The sequence below is a fragment of the Pseudochaenichthys georgianus genome, chromosome 3 (assembly GCF_902827115.2).
Source record: "Pseudochaenichthys georgianus chromosome 3, fPseGeo1.2, whole genome shotgun sequence".
In the NCBI taxonomy this organism is placed as follows: domain Eukaryota; kingdom Metazoa; phylum Chordata; class Actinopteri; order Perciformes; family Channichthyidae; genus Pseudochaenichthys; species Pseudochaenichthys georgianus.
The window spans coordinates 33,861,103-33,884,614 of record NC_047505.1 but is presented as its reverse complement, the minus strand read 5'-3'; the positions used below and the strand labels follow the sequence as shown (position 1 = coordinate 33,884,614).

General features: G+C 38.9%; 1 protein-coding gene across 2 annotated transcripts in view; it reads left to right on the top strand.

Moving 5' to 3' along the window:
- Nucleotides 1–23,512, top strand: part of fam189a1 (family with sequence similarity 189 member A1) — a 107,636-nt gene that overhangs the window by 69,362 nt on the left and 14,762 nt on the right. Inside the window, exons 3-4 of one of the 2 annotated variants that reach the window (XM_034103679.1) lie at nucleotides 18,679–18,789; nucleotides 21,520–21,651. In XM_034103679.1, the coding sequence (XP_033959570.1) occupies nucleotides 18,679–18,789; nucleotides 21,520–21,651 (243 nt within the window). Of the gene's footprint in view, nucleotides 1–18,678; nucleotides 18,790–21,486; nucleotides 21,652–23,512 lie in introns of both variants that reach the window. The other variant, XM_034103670.1, reaches the window with a different exon arrangement.

The following is a 23,512-nucleotide window of genomic DNA, read 5'->3' as shown; positions in this document are numbered from 1 at the left end:
CTTTGGGCTCAGACAGACAATGTTGGACCCCTCCTTAATCGTGAATCCCTTAGATGTCCTTCTTTCTTTTCTGTCGGCTATTTCCATAAAGCCACACATGCAGTCAGTTTAATCTATTATGACTTCTAGAAATCTCATTGAAAGTAAATTACAACTTTGAGATGTTGTGCTTGGTGTAACCAGATTTGAATTAAAGGCAAGGTGCATGGTGGCAGGGAGTATTCAAATGAGATGTATCTTGCTTGCTTGTTTTTGAAGATAAACAAGGGATGTTCTCTGGTTATCAGTACACACCCACCACTATCATGCCCTCTGAGGCTAGTATTTCATCTTTACTTCATGAATAGCGTAAAGGAAACAGAAACACAAGAATGAGAAACTGCAGCTTTTAGTCTTCCGCGGTTTGTTTGTCTTTTGATCTTAATCATCCCTCAGCGGGGTAATTATAGTAGTGATGTTCATAGTAGGCTGTAAATATAAAGGCAGAGGTGGGAACGTAGCCGCGCACATATGTGAAAAATGTAGTGTATATTTGCTACACATGTAGGAATGTGACTATCAAAGATGTTCATTAGTCTGGCTATGCTTTTTTCTCTGAACATAAAGGGAACAATCTCCCGTTCAGACATTTTCCATCCGTAAACAGCAAATATCTTGTACAATAAGATAATGCTAATGCTGGCTGGAAATGAGTGCCTGCTTTTGTCTGCCTCTGTCTAAAACCATTGTTTTTTGAAAGTATTACAAATGTGGAGTGATAAATCTTCCACTGTGTAAACTGCATTTATTTAATGAGAAATGTAAATCGAAACACTAGTGGGTGTGGGGATAACCATTAAAAATGTATTACTTTATGTGAATCCAACTCAGCAACAAGATACAGTTATACACATTCTGTCTCTTACCTGCCAAAACATCTCGCTAACATGCAGTTTGTTACACAAAGACACTCACACAGGGTAACATAACATTGAAGAAATGTCTTTATGCTTGGTGTTATATTAGTCTAAAATAACATTTCCTCAAACTTCCAACACATACACATTGATGTTTGTGCTTTGCTGTCAGCTGTTGTTAAGCAGCATCCATAAGCTCTCCTCTCCCTCCTGTCACATCGGTGCAAATCTCTTTCAATAGCAAACAGTTGCAGTAATTGTGTTTTGTGCAAATAAAGGCATTAGAGGCAGGGTCCACCAGTTTATTTTCCACAGTTGACTGAACAACTAGTGCTCTGTGGTCACTTGTCAGGGACTTGAGATGTAATTGTGGTTTGCACACAGTCATGTCAGCTATATTTCACAGCTGAGTGAGTTGATACTGCGGCACTATTTTACAGCCCTGCCAAAGCTGCCAAAGCTGCTGGATACTCACATGGCGAGGCGCTGCGTACGAGAAACCACTTCTCATATTGTGACCTTTGATGTCAGCAAGAAACACGTGTGTCAGGCCAGGGTTGCCACAGTATTTATACTTCCATGTATACTCCTAGAAATGTCAATGTGAAATATCCTGCAATGGAGTCTCTTTCTCCGATCTCCTTCTCAAGATTCAAGATTCAAAGGTTTATTGTCATAACGTATACACAACTCAAATGTAATTATGTTATGTATGACAAACTTAGATCGCAGGTTCCTCATCAGTTCGATATAGAACTGACATCAGAAATGTAATGTAATACTGCAGTCCCAGCAGGCCTGACTCAGAGCAGCATTTACTTTCAGAGTGTTGAATATCTCTCAAGGATGACACAGAAATAAAGTAAGATATTAGACTCGCTGCTGCTACTCAGGGAGGGCAGCTATGATTAGAAACATTGATTTGTGACTGCCTCTTGACAGGAGAAAATTAATGTATGAATACATCTGAGAGCTGAAGTTTGTTTTTATCCTCCATGAATTGATTGTTCACGATGAAGAAAAGAAAAGCTCCTGTGAGACAGCTCAAGTAGTCAAGCAGAGCTACAAACGATCCTGCAGCCATTGATCTGTTTGGCAAGTTAAGGTGTATAGAAATATCAGAGCAACTCATAAACATCTCTCAAAATAGGAAATGCAATGTTTATCATTGAAATCTAAGAGATATACTCATGTCAGAACAAACACCAAAGATAAAATAATATATGTGTCACTGTGGTGAGTGGAAATCCAGGTATTATATTTCGTAAATGGTTATCAGGAAGACATTTATTAAAAACAATACACTTTTGGCTGTATACATATTTATGTTTTATAATGTGGTTATCACTAAGTGCAGTTTATTATATTAGAACTGCTGTGTGGGGAAAAAACTAACACAAATTATATTTGGCATTTTGAAACAAACTAATGTTACAAACAAATACTAAAGACTTCCTTATCGGTTGGGGAAAATGGTTTTATTGGACTGAGTTTCTGACTAAAAGTGTCACTTTCTTTCATTAATAATGTGTCTTATTCTAGCATGACAAGGTAATGTACGACATAAAATCAGTGCAGCATATCTTGCTGCTGTCTAGCATCTAAACTACACCTTGTGACTTTTCAATAATACTATACAGTATGACAACCCACAAGGGCAAAATCATATCCTCACCCCAAAGGTAAACAAGAAGGAAAAATGTAACAAAAGGTCATTTCAGTCTTAAAAAGATTTTGCTTTACATTTTTTATTAATTGAACCAAAAATACTCAATACAATTTATTTTATTGTCTTGAAAACCTTGAGGGTACTAACAGCTCGAGCAAAAGTCCATAAAATGTGCGCATTAGGCTATCGCACATTGTCCTCTTCATACATGTTTCTTTTTATGATGATTCATGAAATGATGGGCAACCCCCAGCAACAGTTTTTCTGATGATATTCACAAGTTGTTACTGTACAGCATCAATACAGCTCGATTATTAATGTGTAATCGGGAAGCTGTGAGAGACTCTGTTGTGGCTCCAGGCTCTGGGTTTTTATTACAACTGTACGTGCACATGTAGACCCACAAATGCACAACACATGCAGACATGATACAGCCAATGCCATATAAAACCAGCACTCAAAGGCACATGCCACCACGATGCAGAGATGATTGACACACACAGTTTCAGATCAGCCTCTTTGCATTTTGGGTGGGCATCTTGTGTCTCCCTATCCTTAGAGGCCTGTTATTCTCTGACTTGACCCAGATGGAGAGGCGTTTGTGGGAGAGATAGTGTATTGCCAACTGAGATGTGCCCCGTAGGAGCGCCTGTCAGGAGCTGCTAAACAGACAGGAAGTGTGTGTGTCAGACAGACAGACAGGCGGAGAGAGATACAAACAAAAGTGCATACGTTTGCAAATGTGTGAGCTGGGGGGGGAGGTGGTGTTTTGGGGTGGAGAGGCAAGTGCACAAAGAAGAAATCTGTCGGAAACGTTTGCACCCCTTCAAAAGAGGGAAAGCACTTAAAATAGCTTTGGGAGCAGATTACTCCCATTCACATGATCTCTGTGGGATTTTATGGTTCAATTTTCTTTACAGTTCCTTCAAGTTACTTTACAGAGCAGGCAAGAAACATGAGCAGAAGCCCTGAAGCCATGTCCCAGGTGCTATATTATGAAATGTCCTCTCATACTCAGGGATGCAAACACAACTATGGGAAGCTGTTTGGTATCCCAGTACACCTATAGTATAGAAGCTTTCTTCTTTTATTAGGGTTGAAAAGTTAAATTCAATTGATATAGAAACATTAAATACCTAATGGAGCTTCCCTAAGCCATATTAGAATCCAAATGTAGTGCATATTGAGAAATAGCACCATTCAAATCTCAATAAATGGCGTTTAAATTAATAATGCACATAACAATGTTGAATGGAAATGCCCCTCCTTTCTTTGCCTCTTCAGCAATGTTTTATTTTGACTTGAGCCTCTCTCTTTAAGGCTCTATTTCTGTCCCTACCCACTCCTGAGACAAACATATTGTGTCTTCAGCTTGCTAGATGCTGGCCCGCAAGAACTGACATTATTTTAATTATAAAGAAAGAAGGAAAAGTAAAATGACATCAGTATCACTGTGGAATAAGTTGTGGTTGTAAAGACCTGGCACTCACCCCCCTCCACCAACAAGTTCACACAAAACTGTGTAGCCAGTGTGTTTGGAATTTGCTTGATTCACTGCTTCGGTCACATTTTCAATGGTTTTGGAAAAATAAACAATAGCGCATAAGAAAAAGATTCCCGGCATGAGATTGTGGCTCTGCTGTGAAGTGGCCGTAGGCAGGGGGACAAAGGCAGAGATAGAAGCATCGGGTTTGTTTTGATAAGTTTTCTCTGGTCCTCCGCCAAGACAAAAAAGATTGTTCGGTTGCTAAGCAACTTCCTTTTGCATCCTTCAGCATCCTTTGTTAAATCTTTACATTCATTTTGGCTCAGTCCGGATGTTCATCTGAATGTGATCAAGTTTGACTAACTCCGACTGAACCGTGTCTCCATTGACAGAAATGTAAAAACTTAGAGGCAGATTTAGTCGTCATGAAAATACTAGAAAAGGTAGTTAATTAAATGATTCCCATGTTGTATGCAGACAAAACATTTGGACTTATTTTCTTGTTGCAGTGAAAGCTGTTTAGAGCGTTTGCAAATATATGAATTTGGTTAATTAATTGCAGAAAAAACTAAGAAACCTTGCTCAAGTTGTTTCCCAGCTAATCACAATGAGCTACCATCATTACATATTGTATAATGATCAGACACACACGAGCAGGGTTGATGTTTGTCAGGATAAAGGCTTTACCCCGAGTCCTCCTGTTGAAGAGCGGCCTCTAAAGCCACCTTCCTGCCCAGGCAAGATGAAAGAGAGGGTGTGTGTGTGTGTGTGTGTGTGTGTGTGTGTGTGTGTGTGTGTGTGTGTGTGTGTGTGTGTGTGTGTGTGTGTGTGTGTGTGTGTGTGTGTGTGTGTGTGTGTGTGTGTGTGTGTGTGTGTGTGTGTCAGTCAGCTCCGGTCACAGTTTGCCTGTCACCTCTGGTCAGTTTGCATTAGCACTGCCACTCTCCATCTCCCACTGCTCCTCAGATCACCTCCTCTCCTCTCACCCTGTGTGTCTGCCAAGAAGGCTTCTTCTCTACCAACCAATTTCACTCTTTTGACCTCTATGTTAAGCAAATATGATCTTGTACATACCGATTTGTACACCCTGTACAAGCTTCGCATGTCTTGGGTAATAAAACTATTCAAATGTTCGTAGATTAGTGTCTTGCTGAGGCTTTCACAGCAGGGTGGCACTGCATGGTGCAGCTCCAAACCAATCCCTAAACCAATCCTTACTTGACTGTGAATTTGCTAGAGGCAACACCCTCTTCTAGTAAATGAAGGCTTGTTATTCCAACTGGCAGGAGAAAAGCTTTGCTTCATTCCTTTTGTTTGTAACTCCAACTACAGAAGGCTATTCATGCTAAATGACTAACTCATTTAAAAATCCATTACTGGTTTCATATAAACAAACAGATTGAATAAGTGGATTTTTTTCAAGCTTTTGAACCAGATATTATTTGGTTGGGACAGTGATAGAATGCATCTCATCCCCGCGCTTTAACTTTGCTTTGTGTTTATTTTATTGTGCATCACAGACAGGCTGCCAAATTCATTTCATTCTACTTTCACGCAAGGAACAGAATTAGATATGAATAAAAGTAAAACAATATAAATGAGATGGGGTTTGCTCCATGCCGCGAAGAAGACGGATGATTCACACAGACTGAAAGATGTCTCCCTTGAGGCAAGTTAGGAAGCTCTTTGAATACGTATGCTACGTCCTTTTTTCTTCTTCATTTCTATCCACTCCATTCATATCATATTGGTTCTCTCGGCATATACACTTACACACCTATTGTAACCATTTTTGATTCTTTATTTTTATCTTCCATTCCTCTTGTGTGAAATGACAGGAAGTGACAGGTATTGAATCGAACAAAGGGTTCAGCAGAGTGGGGAGAAAGCTGGGCAGAGCCTGAAAGAGAACAGTTGGCTGGGTGAACAGGAACCTTTCGACTCGAGATAATACCCGATGAATGATGTCCTCCCCTAAGACACTAAGAAGCAGGAAGTGTGGCTCCATATTAATTAGAATATGAATTAGATAGACCCCCTTATCTGATGGCTCACAGGAGCGAGAGCGGCATGATCCAGGCAGCGGCAGCTTTAGAGGTGATTGAGCAAACAGCCACAGCTCAGGTCACGTTGCTCTCCTGCAGTAAATATGTTCACTTTCAGCCTAAAATACAAAACGAAATAAAGATTATATAGATTCCTAGTATAAACTAAGAAAACTAGCCCAAACACTTTGCATAGACTTTACTGCAATACCTTTTACCTTTTCTATTTCATTGTAAATGTTCAAAACAGTATTTGGAAAATAGTTGGGTCTCAGGGGGTCTCGTGCCTTTTATTTAATATTTTGCGATACTTTAAAATGTATTTGCATGTTGAAAAGTTGAAAGATTAGGAGCAGCACAAGATCTGCCGATCACTGAGAAGGCAGCTAATTTACTGATGCCACACTTGCTGACAACATCCTTATGACACCAGAATTATGGTTATTATTACATGTTACCACCCTAATATGTGGTAACAAGTCTTAAATATATAGACTATTGCCATTCTATGACTTGCTGATAAGATGCAGCTCAACCGTGTTCACATTATATAGTGTGTTTAACTAACATTTGCTCTTTAGCAACCAAAGCAACACTGACGCGTATGTTAGAGTTAGCTTTGAGAGGGTATTTGGTCATAAACCAAAGTATTGGACACATTTGACTAGATAGGATGTGTACCAATCCATTGAAATTCTCACATTTTGTCAGAGGAACCCCAACTTATAAATGTAATATATCTTTAAACCAAGATATCTTGCTTGTAATTTATGTAACATTATTGACAACAGTTCATTTACGTCCTGGTACTCAATTATGGAGATGTCATCCTTGATTTCCAATTAATCCCCTCAAGCGGGCAGCATCTTTAACAAAGTTCCTGCTGTACTTCTGCGTGGTGTGAGAGTCTTCTGGGACCAGCTTCATTATTGGCCTGTCTCATTACAGCTCCCCCAACATAGAGCCGGGAGCAGAGAAGCCAGAGCCTCCTTGTTTTAGCTCTTTAGAGGTCACTGGTTGATTAAAATGTTGAGAAGCAGAGGTTAATCAACTGCTGACCCACAGGGTGAGGCTGTCTTTCACGGTCTGTTTTAATCAATAAGTGTGAGAGCTGGCCCAGATGAACTCCTTATATACAGGGAAACCCAGGTTCCTACATGCCTGATTACCTCTTATCTCTCCTCTCACATGTGGATGTTTGGAGGAAGAGCTCTATACTGGGTGAATCCTCAATATTACATTCAAAAAAGGACTCCAACATGTAAGATGTGTAGTTCAGCACGCTTCATGTAGGTTTCATGGCTCATCTGCCAATAAAAGGTGTTGGACTGTAACTTCACCGTGATGTCTGTAACCACAGGAACTAATCCATCACATCCTGTGGAGATGCAGTCTGACAAGCTGTCAACATGACTTCACATCAAAGCCTAAGAGGAGAGGTGTTTTTAACATCTCCAGAAATAGAAAAACATCTGATGTTCTTACCTGACCACCTAGAACAAAGAGGAGTCACCAGCAGGAAAGCTAACTAAGATAACTTCTGATAAGGGTTTATGTTGAAACTGCTTATTACCGGTGTGCAGGAGTCAACTATTTTACTTTTATTATAAGAAAACATAACATCATCATGGCCTTTGTCAACCAAGTTGCGTGTTTGATGGGAAATACATTGACCAAGCAGCAACCTCCAGATGAGAATCCAATGACTGTGATTTACTAATGTAGAAAGTCCTTAAACTAGCAGTCTTTCTAATGGCAAGGGCGGCTTAACTGATTGCGAAATTGGGTTGGATTGTATAGAAGTCTATGAGAAAATTCATCTATTTCTCACTTGATGTATTACCCAAGTAAAGGAGTTAGAGCTGGAGTTGAATCTCTTAATTGCTATTTTGAGGTCTTCTTCAATACAACATTTTCATTTTATAAAGAAAGGTCCACTTTAGAGTAAGATAGTCGATAAAGAAAAAATCAAAGATGGCAATGGCTAAAACGTTACGGGTGCTATTTCAACCCAGTCTCACGGCATTTCGTGTTCACCAACACGATTTTTAATCTATTGATTCGTGTTCACCATCACGATTTGCCCCTTTTTTTCGTGTTGCACAGCACGATTTTAAAAGCAATGTATTTCTACTGGTAACGTGTTTCGTGCCTGTAGGCTGCAGCACGTCTTTTTCTCCGGTCGGGTCGTGGAAGACCGGAAGCTGTGTGGTTCATAAAAACATGTTCTTACTCAATATCAAGCCACAGTTATTGCTTTTATTTTAAATCGTATAATTTCTAACTTTTGTTGCCGTCTGTGAGGAAAATAAATGGGGCTCAGAGCCTCAGGATACTGAAATCTGTATTTTTAAATATTTGTTTCCTTCTAATTTGTCATTCTTTTCAAAATAACACACTGTTATTTACTCACCAATAACACACAATTATCCTTGCTTTTATTTATTGGTTTAATTCCATAATCTCGGGCTTTTTTGGTGTCCGTCAGGAACTGAATTTCAAAATAAAAATAACCGGAAACAGACGTAGGCCTATAAGGGACATTTCGAGCATCATTGCGATTGTCAACATTTCTGAGTTTAGGATGGCCGAAGACACTACACTACCCATAATCCCCAGCTATTGTTTAGGACTACAGTCCCCGTAAGGTTATGCAGAGCGTCAAACAGCTGTGTGAAATGGAACGAAACCACGCCAGACTATCCAAAACTGGAATCGAACACCCCTCCAGAACTACACATGCTGGCTATTGTGTTTCGCAAAATGTTCTATGGGACGTCTCTACTGAACGTTTTCGTTTTTCCCACAATTAGAAGTTGCCAGTATTAAACACATTGGTGTTATCAAATGTAAAACATATAATTAATAAATGGGTGAAAATCACTTGTGTCCATAATGCGCAGCATTATATGAATGCCGTATACCCACATGACAGCTCATTGTTACTTTGTAATTCTACTCCACTACAATTCAGAGGTTAACCTGGTATTTTTACTCCACTACATTTAGTTTAGTTACTTTGCAGATTCTGATTAATTATGTGAAATATAAACAACCCTTAAATCAGACTTTAGTTACACCTGAGTAAAATTCAGGTACGGTGATTGTCAAGTGCCAACAATCAGGAGAGATATTTAATAGTTGGTGCTTGAGAGGACTAAACATGTATCTGCAATTGACATTAATGGAAATGAGTAATAAAGTATATTAATTACTCGTTATTCTCTACTAATAGTTAATTAAATACTGTATATTATGGCTATTTTGCACATCCCTTTCAAGATTTTCTAAGGTTTATTGACATATCATACACAACTACGGTGTAGTTATGCAATGAATGAAAAACTTGGGTCACAGGTTCCTCAACAGTGCATTACAAGACATCTATCAATATGTGTGTACCTCCACCATTAAACTGTCATATTCTGCACATTTCTTATTCTATCTACATACATAAGAGTATAATCCATATGTATAATATCAGTTAAAATAAGTGCTTCAACATAGTTAACATTGCAGGAAAGCAATATATTAGACGTTAATTACTTTGTCAGGCTTAATATTTAATATTTAATGTTTAAATAAAGGTTAATCCGTTTTTCTGTTTTGCACCTCCTCCTATTAATATCTGTGTACATCCTGCACTAAACTGTTTTATTGTAAAGATCACTTATAGTATCTTCTTGATTTTTTATATTCTATATTTCTATATTTATACTTTCCCCCTATGAAAGTATGTACTCTTAATATTTTTTTAATCAAATATAACACATAAAAACAATAATTCAATAACGTGCTTTAACCACTAGGAGGTGCACACAAGGTACACACAGCCATAATAACTTTGTATTATTAGTGTGTATGTACAACATCTGAAGATGTATAGTTTTATGCATGCTTTCACATCATTTTACAGCATATTGCTATACTATTTCAGACTCAGTATTTACATTCTTACATTCAAAGAAAATCAGTAATATATTTAAAAACTACAGTCCTTTTATATCAGCTGTGCACCGTTATGGTGTAAATATAACCTATCTATGAATTAGATCAAATGTAAAAGTCAGCCGAATTAGTGTTGATACTGCAAGGAGACGTATTGTGTGAAGAGAAATTGAAGATGTTGTTTAATTGTTGAATATATTTATGATCCACGTCAAGTATTCAGTTTCGGCGGCATTTTCTCAGTTTTTCCAAAGGTCTTCTCATAGGGCTCTCTAAATAAAGAACTACGGCAGATCTGTAATATGTAATGCAGCCGAACCGTGTATTACAATGCCGTTATGTGATGACTTTCAAAGAGAAAAGCAAGAGCACTCGGAATTAAGTATTATTTTATACTTTTAAAATGTTTTCCGGATTTCATATAATATAAACACCACATGCCAGCATGCATTGCGGCTAACACATCCAATCAGCGAGCTTAAAACCATAGCTGAGGATCTTGGGTAATCGCTCGAAATGCCTACGTCAGTTTCCGGTTATATTTATTTTGAAATTCAGTTCCTGACGGACACCAAAAAAGCCCGAGATTATGGAATTAAACCAATAAATAAAAGCAAGGATAATTGTGTGTTATTGGTGAGTAAATAACAGTGTGTTATTTTGAAAAGAATAACAAATTAGAAGGAAAAAAAGATTTAAAAAATACAGATTTCAGTATCCTGAGGCTCTGAGCCCCATTTATTTTCCTCACAGACGACAACAAAAGTCCGAAATTATACGATTTAAAATAAAAGCAATAACTGTGGCTTGATATTGAGTAAGAACATGTTTTTATGAACCACACAGCTTCCGGTCTTCCTCGACCCGCCCGGAGAAAAAGACGTGCTGCAGCCTGCAGGCACGAAACACATTACCAGTAGAAATACATTGCTTTTAAAATCGTGCTGTGCAACACGAAAAAAAGGGGCAAATCGTGTTGGTGAACACGAATCAATAGATTAAAAATCGTGTTGGTGAACACGAAATGCCGTGAGACTGGGTTGGCTATTTTTATAGTTTAATCTTCACGCAATCCTTTTAATAATCCCTGAAAGCTATGCGGCTATTCCCCAGCAGGATTAGGGGTCTGTGGAAGTCGTTACGTCTGGTTTAGTGTGACCTCCCCTGGTTTCTGCTGCTGAGAATTAGTATCAACACCTTCACTGTTTATTTGGACCGGCGCTGAACTCAGGGTCACTCAACTCCTATCACTACTAATACTGGTGATGTGGTCTAAATGAACACACACACGAACACACACACATAAACTATACACCATGACCCTCGGTGGGAGGAGGAGCAGAAAGGTAGAATGCTTATTTCGGTTAGCAATGAGAACCAGCTGTTGCAGCCCTGGTTTTGCTTTCTCTCTGTGTTTATAAAGTCAGTACGGGGGACCAGGAGAAATGCATTGTTTTCTTTCCTGATTATGGCTTAACCCTCAGGTTGTGTGTATTTTCACATATTTTAAATCACTTGAAGATCTGGACATTCCTAAGCCAACATTTGACACTGTTTACTCTTGATCAATATTCAGGAAGGCTCTCTCATTGTTCCTAATGTGTCTTTTGTTCGAAGATGTTTCTGAGCTTTGCAGAACCTGAGGGTAGATTTACAGTGTCAGCGGGAAATTGAATCAGAGGGTTTGTGATCTGCTGAGCACAAGCATAAACAAAACAACATTGCCTTCAACTCTCATGGCTCAGGGTCAATTGAAACATAAACAGTGTTGTGTCGCAGTGCTGCTGCAGACTAAATACTATTTGATGCTGCAGTCAAAGGAAGCTAACATTTATTCAAATTCTCCTTTTATACAATTCCCATGATCCTAAACTGGCCAATCTTTAATTATTTTGCCCTGAAGCACCTCCACAGGGTAAAACCCCAGCTGTGCATCATTATGTGTTTTTAAAGAGTCTGATTTTAATCCCATAGTGCTGTCACTGTTTACTCTACAGTCGGAGCACATATCTCATTGTCATACCACATTAGCATTATCTTCTGTTGTGGATGTACAGGAAACATGTTGAGCATATTTTGTTTCTTCCAGGCAGTTATTCAGCCTCACCGGGTTTGGCAGGAAGAAACAAAAAACTGCGGGACCCTGATCTTAGTGAAGGTCTGATGTGTGGATTCTCTTGGGTCTGCCTCTTCATTCGAGAACACACTGAGCATTTTCTATTCACAATCATATCTTATCTTTTCTTAACATAACTTTATTTATATATATATATATGTAGAGACAAGCTGATGTTTGGCTTATCACACAATTTCTCATTTTGTGTGTATGTCTGTAAATGTACAATAACAGTTGTTTAAAGGAAACCCTGAATTTCTGCCGTAGTTTTGTGTACTATGAATATAATAAATATAACCTCAAACTCTTTTATAGTAACTATTGCAACATTTTGATCACTTACGGTGTACATTTTAAAGCAACCTTTCATCTCCCCGTGCAATTTGGGTTTAAGGAAGATGTATAATAGTTGCCAAAATGTTAAACAGAGTTTGCTGAAAACATGTTAAAAAGGTGCAAGACAGAAATTATTACACAGAAAGTAAGCAAACATTGTCAAAACCTAAACACATTTTACAATAACAAAAAAACATGTAAAAGTAGCTCTTCCTCAGTAACAGCTCAATTTGGCAATTATGCTTCGAAAATAGTTGGGCTAAATGTATCAGTTTTTAAAATAGCTTCCAATTAATGTATTATTGATAGACTTATTCAAATAAATTCTGCTCTCGAGTTGAACACCTTGCCTCTGTTAAAGGGCCCAATGGCCATTTCTACTGATCATCATTCCATTGTTGAGGTATACTAGATTTATACTGTGCAATTTTCCAAACTCACATTGGTTTCTCATACAGCATCTCTGTAAAGTATGTGCATTCACCACCGGTGTTCACTCTGACCTAAACAGCTTGTTGGAGCTCCTGCCCCCCCCCTCCCTGTGTGCCCAGTGTGCTCTGATTGGTCGGGAAGTTGCGAGGCTCGTTGCTGCGATCTGCTGCGAGGAGCGGACAGGCTTCCGGGTCGGCGATACAGCGAGACAAAGCGAAACTCATCCTGAGCACACACAAACACTCACAGCCGAAGTAAAAACAATAAGTGTGGCTTGATATTGAGTAAGAAAAAGGTTATAACGCTGTGAGAGTGAGAATGGGTCTGCGGAGAGCATTTCTCCGCGATCCCAACTTAGCAGCCCGAAAAACGTTGACCCTTTAAACAGTCGTGGTAGATACCTTGTTTGTTTTATAAATCATGAATACACAAACAACAATGAATACTTACAGGTTGTGTACCCGAATCTCCCGCTGGTCCAAACAAAGTAGGAACAGCATCGTGGGCCCATGACATGGGCCCAAGGACTTTCATTACACATGATGAAAAGGTGGCTTTGGCTTCACCACTCAGCATTAAAAACATACACTGAGTGATCAATGAGGACAAACAGCAGCATATCTCCGTCTACCCTGGATCCTTGATTCACATAAGAACACACACCTTTGCTCCCGATTTTCAAATGATTATGGCACTAACATTTAGTTAAAAGATGTCCTGCAGTTGACAGAAATGCTAGAAATTAAGCATTTTTGTTGTTCTGCGGTTTGTGAAAAAATATATTTTAAAGCTTTTATATTTTCATCATCTGCTTTCAGAAAGAAACATTTGATTATCTGCAGAACTAATACATGTGTGAAGGTTATTATGCACAAAGGCCTTTTCATGCATCTGTATTTAACTGACTGTCGTAATATTTTTTCCTCACATATGTTTTATAAGTTGAACAGTCAGCAGTGCCTGTATATGCATGAAAGGTATATGCAGTCTCGTTATGATACATCTACATGCCAGTGCATATAGTGCAAGCTTCAGGGCATATGCTCTTAATAAAATATTCATACATTGGTGCTTCAAATGCGGCTGAAATAGTGAGAAGGTAATATAAGACCTTGCTTTCCTCTGTTCCTCTATTAAATATATCTGCTTTCTTATTAGTTGGCTTTAATTAATCAATGAACGCTTAATTTGTTTGCTTCTGTCCGGTCTCCCCACTGAGACGCTTATCTTATCTCTGATTTGTGCTTCTTCAAATAAACAGAGGTGATGAATGAGCCTAGATTGTTGTTGTTGGTGGCGGTAGCGTAAACAAGGAGAGCTCAACATTAGAAAGAAGAGATGTGTCTGAATAACAACAGCCACGCATGGATCTGTTTTGCCTGAGAAATTATTAAGACAAATGTGTTTTTTGTGTTTAACAATTTATTTCCCAAATCCATTGAAAATGCATACTTCTTAAATGTTTTTTTTATATTTCTGGTGGGCAGTTAGATAAAAAGATTTGAACCACTCTCAAGTTTGTACATTATATAAATATAAGGCTAAAAGGTATCAATCCTCTTATTCACCTCTCCATCAGAAAGCAATTCATTATATTTCCCAAACTGAGTTTCTCCTTACATTCAGTGTTAACCAAAATCCATTCTGTGAGTCCTTGAGCTCAAATATATGTGTCACATGCCATTTCTTTCAGTTCAAACCTTTATGAAGCAAGTATTTCAAATCCTGCATTGTTTACATGCATAATACTAACTTGCAGTCTTCCTCCACCCAGCCTTTGTTGACCCACTCTGCTGCTTCTCTTTAGGCATTACCATCACTTCTATATCGGTGAAACAATGTCAAATCAGTGCCAGGGTGTGTATTATGTCACCCGAGTGCTTAGCATTTACCCATTTGCATGACAAATATTGCCCTATAGCGCTACTAGTGCTAAAAGAAACCCAACAAGGTACCTTAAAGAGTATCCCCACCAAGATAAAGCCTAGGTTGCAATGCTTCAAGCACACTTTCATCAATCTGATTTCTTTGAATTGATATGATCCGTCGAAAACACCATTTCCCCCTGCAGTTTGAATAACTGCTACAGCAGGATGAAGGATAGGAAGAGGCACAGCAAGAGCCAAATGATTTTCACCTCAGTGACAGTTATGGAGAATTACAGTGATACACCTGAACCTCGGGTCTTATATTGTAATCTATGAGAGTGTGTCATGGAGATGAATGGTGATTATATTGTGGTCTATTGTCCTCCACGGTAAGCGCTAAACGATGTGATGATGACACGCAGCGTAAATCTGCCAGCGAGTGTGTGTGTGTATGTGTGTGTGTGGGGGTGGGTGTGGGGGTGTGTGTGTGTGTGTGTGTGTGTGTGTGTGTGTGTGTGTGTGTGTGTGTGTGTGTGTGTGTGTGTGTGTGTGCCTCGTTGACATGCAGAGGGCAGCGCAGCAGTAATTAATGACTAGTTGCTAAATGGTGGTGAGAAGGCATTGGTGTGAGGCGTGACAATCAGCTCAGCAGAGAGAAACTGTGGGGGGCGCGCAGGTAACACCTGGGTCACACACGGCTAGGGAGGACTGTTTGATAAAAGGATTTCTGGGACTTTTTCAACATTTTCCCATAAAAACACACAATTCTGCCTGTGTGACTGATACACCAGGGTATGGCATAATCTTTGTTGTTCCACGGTTGTGTGCTTTTTAGTATAGCTGCCGATTACAATAAAGGGAAACTGAAACAGGTTTCTATGACAATTATGTAAATGTGCAAAACTAAAATTCAATACTCCTTTTAAAGCGCTGTGACATTATAGCAGCAAACTGCAGCAGCCACTGGAGCTTTGATATAGAGAGATTGTTTTCCCCTCAGTTGGAATTGCAGCTGGTGATTGTTTGAGAAGCAGCATTTTATAAAACCGGCGACAACTCAACCCCAGAGAGGTTTCATTAACACACATAGACTTATGGTCTTTGTGTCGGAGAGAGAGAGCTTTTACTGTCAATGGTCTGTGCATTATAATATCTGCATTGTGAGAGTTATTGTCATGGCATCATTTGAGTTAAATGCTCCTGCACTCACACTCCATGTGAACTAATAAGGATGCTTTCTGTTTGTTCACATCTGTGGAACAGCATGCTGAAAAAAACTATTGCTGTCACACTTATCTATATTATGAGAGCCTGTCTAGACTTTATAACAAAAGTCACTCTCTCTGGATATTATATATACAGAAGAGGCAACAGTGTTTTTCTGAAATACTAAACTATGTTCACAGTGAAGTGAACTCAGATTGGCTTGTTCATTCCTGCATGAAAATAAACAAATCTTTGTTGGCAGTCAAAACCTCTTAACATTATAAAAAGTAAATGCATCTTTTCATTAGAAATAGTTCTGCTTTTCACATATCTCAGTCATGGAGATTCAAAAACACTCATCACTATGAATGAAGACATTTTCTTTTCAAAAATGTATTCCTGCCCAAAGTTACAGGCAGATCCCATAAGTCTAGGTGAGAAACGTCAGTCTGTCCAAACTTTAATAAAGTTTACAGCAAATCACTCACTTCTGTTACTTGCAGCAGCATCTAATACATCATATATGAGGGGGTGATGTATCATATACACCAAGGCACAGGTTTTCGTTTTCCTTCGCAAATAAAACTTTCTTTACAGAGGTGATTCAATAATGTTTGCAATATACTGTGTATATGTAGCAATCACTTTATTAATTTCTCCCACAGGAAAACATTTCATCCTTTTTTTTTTCTAGTAATGCTTAAACTATAAGCTTTACATTTATATGGGTATATACTTTATCTGAATCCAGGTTTCTTGGGAGTTGATAACGCTTTCCAGATATCATACATCCTTTTCTAAAGGATTTTGCATTTGCGGGATTACTAAAAAGAATATAATGATACAAATCTTGGTGCTGCACAGATATATAAATATGTGTATTTATTTTACTATGTTGTGTATATTAACAGTCTGTTATGGCCATTTGCATCATGAGACCTGCAGTTTTTGGGCATAAAAATCACCAGTGCTCTTCCCAGAGATTGTGTTACATTCTCGTGCAGCTGATCACCGAGAGAAGCTGACAGCTGATTTCACATTCAAATGAAATGCTAATCAGTGAACCATGGGACTAAAGAGTCTTGTTCTGTCTGTCGTCTCTTCATCTTCTCACTCTCTTTTAATCATTGGTTTGTTCCTTTTGTTTCAAATGTGTTGTTATCAATGGCTGTCACTCTTTTTCTCTTCCTTTATTTTCCTATCAAAGAGGTGCTCCTGAAGCTTGCCCATCAGCCTCTCAATCTTTCCATTTTCTGCCATGGAGAAAAGCACTTAAACTTATCGCTCCATCTGTTTATTTCATGCCACCTCCAGTTTCTTCTTCTCCGCCCCCTGCTCCCTCTCTCCTCCTCTCCATCTGTGTCTGTGTGTACACAATAACCTTTATGAGCATCAAACTCCTCCTGCTAGTGCCCTTTATGTCCTCCACCAACGCTGTTAGAGGGGTTTTGTAAAAGCAAGCTTTGAAAATAGGCTTTTCATTTCAATCTTTGTTTCGAACAGATTAAAAAAATAACAAAATAAAAAAATAACAAATGTGAGAAACAGATTATTGTCTATGGAGATTTTTTATTAAATTCATCAATTATGAGCTTGTACTCAGTCATATTTCCATAAAAGGAAGAGTCAGTTCAGAAAACACCGGTGCTGCTTTTCAATTTCCAGGGCGAGAGGTTGGTTGACTGTTGTCAATTTAAAAACTCTTTCTGTCACGCTTGACCTGTAATTTTAAGTCAGAGAAATGGTAGCCGTATTTACGCTCATAGGATTGCTATCCACAGTGCTGTTAGCAGAGGAATGAAAAAAGGAATTTATCAGAGGAAAATAATATTAAATATAAACTGTCAGCTTGGAGCACAGAGGAATATTATCTCTTCTGAGATGGCGTTAGTTTGTGTGTATTTGTTTATGTACTGACTGAAAGGCATTATCTACAACACAACACTTCAGAGATCGAGGAATGAAGAAGTCTCACTATGGGCTTGAGAATGTCCATCTGACAATACATTGTTAGTTATGTCATTTGGTGAAATGCTTGTTTTTGGTAATGATTTCTGGTTTGAGGAGAAACAGGTTATAGATTGTCTGGACATCAGTGCTAATTTCATCTGCTGATATCTTGAAATCAATGTGTGCGAATTGAAAGTACTTATTGCCTGAGATCGCATGCTGTGGTTTTATTAAATGTGCCAAGCGCTAGGACTGTCTTAGGGAAGAAAGCTTTTAGATGTGCAGCTCCACTAACATGGAACAGTCTGCAAAAAGAATGGAAAATTACCAAGCTAGTACCACTACATGTTTTTAAAGCTCAGTTGGATGCTACAAAATCAGATGCTGTTGGTACCTGTACATGTGGGGTTAGATATGTAAATTGTAATCCCTGTACATTTTGCTGTATGATGTCCTTTTGTTGTTCTGTTGTTTATGTTTTTATGTATTCTTGTGGAACCTACTGCTGCAGGTCTCCCTTGAAAAAGAGATCATTGATCTCAATGGGATTTTACCTGGATAAATAAAGGTTTTGAATTGAATTGAATGTGATTGGCTTAATCGACTGTGCCATTGTACTACATTGAATTCCAAACACAATCTCAAAGATGTAAGTGTGGAATAAATGTTATTAAGCAGCAACCTTTTGACATCTTGTCTTTTTCTCAATTTCTCTCTCTGCCACAGATCACATTCTTCATGCTGCTGTCTGCTGTGTGTGTGATGCTCAACCTGGCGGGCTCCATCCTCTCCTGCCAGAACGCTCAGCTGGTCAACTCTCTGGAGGACTGTCAGCTGGTGAGACCAACTGGACCTTAAACTGTACACTCCCCAGGGCCCTCGCAAAGTGTGGACAAAAAGATGCCGAAACAAGTCTTTTAATCTAGCTGTCAAATGTTAAGGCTTAAAAATATGTTCTATAGGAGAGAAAGGATGCACTGGCATATATGCATTTTAATCAAATGTCAGAACCTGACTGATGAAATAAGCATACAAAATCGCAACCCTACCCTGAATTATATCAGGGCGGTGGTGGCGAAGTCGATAGGCGCCGTTCAAAATTGCAGCACACTGCTGCTAACACTAGGATGGGTCAAATGCAGAGAAACAATTTCCCCACAGGGATTAATAAAGTATATCAAAATCAAAATAAAAAATAAAAAAGACAGAATCGTTCATAAATGGAAAGGTTAACTTAATCCTTCCAGTACTACCAGAGTCTCCAGTTTTCTTTTCTACAGTGGATATTTGACCTGAATGAAATGAAGGCATATTACTAAAGTTCACAGTGCCTAATAACATGATTCTCATAAACCTGAAACACTAGCACATTCCTATATATGTATCCATTAAACACAACTGGTGTATGTTAATAACGTCTTGAAATACAGCTCAAAACATACATGCAACTGTTTTAATTTACATTAATTATTCTACTTTCTAAAATATATAGGATATCATTGAGATGCCAAATGTTAGGGTTTTGTAATGGCCTGACATAACTTACTTTAAGAATAAGAAAACATGTATCATATTGCTAACACGGCATCGACAGTAATAGACATGTGTTCATTGTTTTCTGCATGTGACTCCACATTTAAATTCATGAGTGTCAGCTCATGTCAGGCTGACAGGCGGCACTTCTGCTCAGAGCAGGCTGCAGAACTGAGTCAGCTTCACAAGTGAACTGAACTATTAGTTAGTGACTAATGGCTGCTGATTATCACATTCATCTTTGTCAGAAAGTAACATTTCTAAAATACAGATAAACGACTTTGAGAGTGCACTTCAGCGATGTTAGTATGCACTCCCATAAAGTTTGGAGACTCTAACTCACATGAATGTGTTTGAGGAGAGTGCCTGCTGCATTGTGCGCTGTCATCCTAACATTTAAACGATATGCCTCCCTTGTGACAGCCAGCTTTATAATAGTTGAGTGGAGGAGAAAATAACTATATGTTTCAGTTTCACAAGGTAAAAAAAAATGTGTAAATAACCCTGTATTTCAAACTCCAAGACCCCAATTTGAATCTCAGGCTTTCTCTCACAGATTTTTAGACTCCGAGCCAAGTCAAGATAACCCCTGATGACATCTGAAGGGTTGTTTTTTCTCAGATTTGATAGAGCTCCTCCAGAGCCACAAAATACATTATGCAACTGTTTTCACAAACTGAGAAGAATTGGCCTTTTTACTGGAGCTTAAAGGGACTATTCGCACCAAAATCCAAAGACTATATTTTACCTCCCAGTTAAAATGCTTTTCAATCTAAATTGTTTTGGTGTGAGTCTCCGGGTGTTGGTGGTATCGGCCTTTGACATTTCTGCATTCTCTCAAAAACAATTGCTCTAAATCTACTTAGTGACCGACGCTCACCTGAGTTAAGTAACTATACATAAGCCGAGGAATACACCATTGATGTTTACATCTTCCAATGTCACAAACACAAGCATCTCCTCCATGAGTAAATGCACGCCTCCTTTTGTGAGTTGATATGGTATTGACTCAATAGTTCCCCGAGTTATCTTGAGTAACTGGGTCATGATTTCTGGAAAGATGTGGATCTTTTCAAATTGATTTTTCTGAGCTACAGAAGCCGAACGCTTTCTTGTTCAACACATCCCACACAGGGCAACTCACACAAAAACTATGTAGAATGATAAATAATAATAATATATAATAATATATATACAAATATTTTCCACAAGCAGTAACCAGCATATGCATGCTTTCTAGACCCTGGCATTTTTCAACAGTGGCTCAAACAAATGGAAAACAGGAGATCACACTTAAGTATTACATAAGTGTATTAAGCTTTTCCTCCTTGCAGCTGGTGATGTGAAGAAGTTGGACACAGAACACTCAGTCTTCACAGTTTCATAATGAGATGCAAAGCAGATTTTTTTTAAAGCTGAATTTATAGCGCCAGGCTTTCCTATCTTTTCATGACGGAAGAATCCTCTTGTGATTCATCCTGCACCCAACCCACTAACCCGAACACTTACATATTAGAAGCAGATTTTCTCTATATGAAAGTAGGACCTGCCAAGGAGACAACTTCCCTGCTTCATGTGGCTCTCCTGAGACCCTCCCCCAGTCAGGATGGAAATGCTAACGTTCCTCATATCCTCTCCCCAATGTAATTAACCCATACTTGTTGGGTTCATGTCCTGCTTTCTCTCAATCTGGGACACATAGCAGAGGTATGCTCTACCTCTGTCCCTCCCCACGTTGCTACACATTATCTCACAGCCTCTCTTCCTTTGCTGAATGCCTCTGATCAACCATGTGCAGCTCAATGACTCTGTATTATTATATTCTGTATGTGTTGAGTCTCTCAAACATATAGTTCATGTCAAAAGTGAAACATACATTTAACAACAAACCACCACAGGACCGAGCTCAGGTCTGATCGGTGCATCTCTCTCTGTGTGTGCGTTTGTGTGCGTCTGTGTGTGTCTCTGTGTGTTTTTGTGTATGTGGCGTGCATGCATGAGTGTGGATGTGTGTTCCCTCCTCCTCCCCCCCAGCTTAAGTTTGACAGCGATGGAGTGTGTGTGTGCTGCGAGCTACAGCATCAGAGTTCGAGCTGCAACAACCTGGGAGAGACGCTGAAACTGAACCCACTGAGGGACTGCAACACCATCCGCCTGCGCCTCAAGGTGAGGAGGAGCCAGCACGCCCTCTATGGTGCTGATGTTGAGGGATGAACATGTTTGTGTAAAACAAAACATTATATATGAGTTGTACTGTGTTCAGACCGCAGGTTAGTTGGAATACTTAAAATCCAGTTTTTAGAAGCGTTAACTGATGCAACTGTACTGGTAGCTATGGTGACAACGCAGTGGGCCATATGCACAGTAGAAAACGGTGGAGATGTTTTCTCTTGTCTTTCACATTTGATACATTATCACTGTATGAAATGTTCTGTTAATTAATGCAGCCTTGTTTTTATGCTGACGTCATGGCCGGCTTTAACCACACAGTGATGTTACCATTGTGAGTTACTATTTGAAATCTACTTGAGTGACCGCAGACATGGACATCTGCAGGAAATCACTTGTATTTAAACAGCAAACCACATTGGCTAAATCCGATTTTTCAAATTTGTATTTCATGTATTTTTTCATTTACTTATTTGCTATTTGTGAACCAGAGATAAAGGTCGAGATGTGTGGAAACAAATGCATTTGGGCCCAACTTCAAGCTGCTTGATTTCTCTCTATTTTTAGCCAAGCTACCGGCACAGCTCTAGGGATGGAAATGTAAGTCAGTGAGTCCATCACTTTGATCCAGCAATTTTTTCAGATGTTTATATCCCCCTAAGGATGCATTTAAAATGTCGTAAGGTCAAGTCGTTTTGTTTAAAAACTTGCACACACTTGCCACTTCCATTAGCCTCAGCTGTACATAAATATGCATGAAGGAAAATCACACACGTAAAACAAAAAATAGATTGAACAATTGTAGTGTTCGGATAGTTGTTTGAAAAAAATGTGCCTCAAATTGCTAAAATCATCAAGTCTAAGTTTCCTCCCTCGCAGTGAACATATCCCTTGTGGGAAGAGCCGAATGACGAAAAAAACAAAAGACTGAAGGTGTCGGATCTCATATAAATTGGGGTGGAAGTGGAGAATGGCAGCAGCATTTGTCTTTTCCCGAGAGGCAGACGTCTTAGTATGCGGTGTGTATGCAGCCTGGGCTGGCTGTAGTTTGCGAGTGCACGATCTCTGTAGATTATCCTGACTCAGAGTGTCTGTAGGAATGATATACTGTATGTGCTACTGTGCCTTTATTGGATAACGACAATCATATCCATTCATTTTATGACCCTGATTGATTATAAAACATTGATAACCAAATAAAAGACTTGGTAGGATGAAGCATGTTTATGAAAAGAGGAAAGATCAGGTACATTTGTCATTTTGATCATGACTCATTAAAACATGGTATGGGAATTGGTGCCGTAAACCTTTATTAAGTGCCAAAGTAGTCAGATGTGTTGAGTTATGTGTTAGAGGAAACTGTCATGTCCGAGTCTCCGGAGACCTCGGCCATTTCAGACGGCTGTTAGGCTGTCGCAGATCCTAATGAACTCATGATGCAGCTGCCATATAGTAATCTCCTCTGTCACTTAATTACCTAGCATTAGGAGTACTGATTTATCACAGTAGGAAGGCTAATAAACGTTTCTTATTTCCTAGCAGAGGCTATTTTATGTTTAAAAGGTATGTTTTTGCAACCAGCACAATCCACTCTGCTGATAGTATGTGCCATTCATTCTTTGCAGACACATTTCATTCTTTTTTTTTGTTTTCCATACACTGCCTGGAGCTGTAAATCATCAGTGAGAGGGAGTACTGAGATAATTTGTAATTTCCTGTAAGGGGGCGGATGTGTAACCTTGCCGTGTAACCCACTAACCTGTTTGGCTTCAGGCAAGGTATTTTAGAGGTTAAATATCTGCTGAGCAGGGATGTTAAACAATTTCTTTAGAGGTGTTCTTACATTTCTTTGCTTGGC